We start from the raw sequence: 2,593 nt of genomic DNA, 5'->3' as shown, positions 1-2,593 counted from the left end.
TCAGCCCTGAACAAGTAAATTTATTATCTTAAGCACTCCAACTGCAACCATCCCATTTTGTGTTTAATTCAGATTTATTTATCTTTCATTTTTTACTTGTTTCAGACATTGGACTGCGGCCATACTGGAGCACCGCATTGACTGGTTTAGTCAAATAAATCGACTCCAGTACTTTTTTTTTCCCCTAAGCCTGCTACTTATTTTATCGTTTTTTTTTCTGCCGAACCGCTAAGTGGCGGGGGCATAAACAAACCAACACCGGTTGTCTTGTGGTAGAGAGGGGCAAACACAAACATACACGCACATGCACATACACACACATATATATATAAACGACGGTCCTAAGGCCCATGGTGCTACACAGTGGGACGGAACCCAGAATCTATGAAGTTAAGAAGCAAACTTCTTGCCACACATGGAACGTCTGCGCAGTATTTTAGACATTATTTAATGTCTTTTTCTGTTTAAAACAGTAGATTATAATTTATATTTAGTTTCTCTTTCTAGCATATGAAGCGACCGCGTCGTGGCTACCCTTGTTGGTTGGTCCTCCTCCCCATACTTTATAACATTAGTCAACCAATCAGCTGTTATAAACCACTAAAAACATCACCTCATAGCAAAGTTCCTTTACTTCTCTTACCTCTCACTATTCCTCATCCTCCTACTCCAATAGTTCCGACTAGTTACTCTCCACATGCTGGTAGAAAGTTTTTTTTTATGTCTTAGTTTTCTTTTAGTTTAGTTATTTTTTTGTTCATTATTAATTTCCCGCCACTTCGTCGACTTAGCAGATTCTTTGCTGTCATCGTAACAACTTAGAAACTGACCTGGATTAAGTCGTCGCTTTTACTTCCTCCCTTCGTTACTTATAGTGAGTACCTGGATTTGTATTTATGGAATTGTGGAGATACCAACATCAATGTCTTTGGTATTACCACCTGAAAACCTGACTAAAATTCTGGTCGTTCAGGAAAAGAAGAAGAAAAAAAGGAAAAGGATAAACTTTTCATCGATGCTGCTCCGGTAAAAAATTTTCAACGTCGGCTAATAGGCTAGGCTGGTAGTAAGCTTTCTAATTTCTACATTGATTTTTAAATTTAATTTTTTTTTTCTTTTGTGAAGTTTATTAGTAGACAATTATGTAGTAATGGCATCATGCTAACTTCTGTCTTCTGTTTCGAACTTAGATTTACAAGCACCACATCATTATCATCATCGCTTGTTGTCAACGCCGCCTTTCCTCGTTTACCACTTCGTTGCCGTCGCCTATCACATACTATAGAATTCACTCCATCACCACCATCACCAGACAGAGGTGACTGCTGCCACCGCGATCTCCCTTCCTTCCATACAGATACTCTCACAACAGTTTCGCTTCTACCACGTTGCTGAATGTCTACTCTTACTATTACCATTACTACAACTACTACTCTCTTCTTAATCGAAGGTGAGGCAAGCCCTGGAGATAATTAATCTCTCTTACCTTCACGGTTACTATATAATATTACTACGAGAAAGAGAGAGAGAGAGAGACACACACACACACACACACACACAACCAGACAGACAGACATACCGGTATTCAACCGAAGCACCAAGTTTGTCAGGCGTCTTACTACTAGTGTAGTGTTCCACTAGTCCTTTCTAGTGCACCACTAGTAAACCTGCTCAAAATGGGTCTGTCCGGAGATGAAGATGTGGAGCAAAGATTCTCCAATTTATGTCGAGATCTTAACATGGACAGAAATAGCCAGGAGGAGGCGTGGGAATCTTATCGTAGGATTCGCACCTACTTTGTACTTGAGGTAAGCAGCTTTATTATTACATTTATTGTTTTGGTATTTTTTTTTACTTTTGTTTCGAATATCGATGAAATCGGGTTTGATCTTAATATATATTTGTATTGGTTTGATTATTTTTTTAGTCCATCACGACCTTATCGATGTGAAAATGATAAAGTCATTAAGTTGTCACATGCCTGGCAACTAACTTAGTAAGGTACCTCCGTACTTAAATATCTCAAACTACAAACCCGATCTGTTCATAACCGGCTTCTATACATTGCGATTTAGAGTCAACACTGATTAAATATAATAATACTATTTTTTTTTTTTTGTAATTGTGTTTAAGTAGTTATTTGCATAGTACCTGGTAAATCGGTTTCGGCGTCTTCCTGCGTAATTAGATGTAACGTTCGTGTGATTCTTCACACCTATTATGGTCTTATTTCGAAGTTTGCATGTGAAAAGAACAGACAAAAGTAAAGAAAAGGAAAAATAAAACAGCCCCCAAATAAACAAACGAGAGTTGGAAAGAGGCACAAAAAAGAGCTAAAAAGACTCGAAACCATTTGTGACATTAGTTGCTAAAATATTTAGCATCTCTTGTAGATAGTACCAATTAGTCTCTTTATATATACATGCACATACATCTAAGTATGTGAATTATTTATGGTTAAGCTATATGTATATATACATACATATGTATTACATTGTGTATGCGTTATATATTTTACATGCAAACTTATATAAACTATGTTTATATATACACGCATAAGCACACATATATGCATTATACATATTAAGATATA

General features: G+C 36.8%; 1 protein-coding gene across 1 annotated transcript in view; it reads left to right on the top strand.

The window, feature by feature from the left end:
- Window positions 1-721: 721 nt before the first annotated feature.
- LOC106873599 (retinoblastoma-like protein 2) overlaps window positions 722-2,593 on the top strand; it is a 70,277-nt gene continuing 68,405 nt past the window's right edge. The window contains exon 1 of the mRNA XM_052967670.1: window positions 722-1,808. Within this exon, the coding sequence (XP_052823630.1) occupies window positions 1,677-1,808 (132 nt within the window). The 5' untranslated portion in view covers window positions 722-1,676. The remainder of the gene's footprint in view (window positions 1,809-2,593) is intronic.

The sequence above is a fragment of the Octopus bimaculoides genome, chromosome 4 (assembly GCF_001194135.2).
Source record: "Octopus bimaculoides isolate UCB-OBI-ISO-001 chromosome 4, ASM119413v2, whole genome shotgun sequence".
NCBI classification, from domain to species: Eukaryota; Metazoa; Mollusca; class Cephalopoda; order Octopoda; family Octopodidae; genus Octopus; species Octopus bimaculoides.
This window is presented reverse-complemented; position numbering and strand designations above follow the sequence as displayed.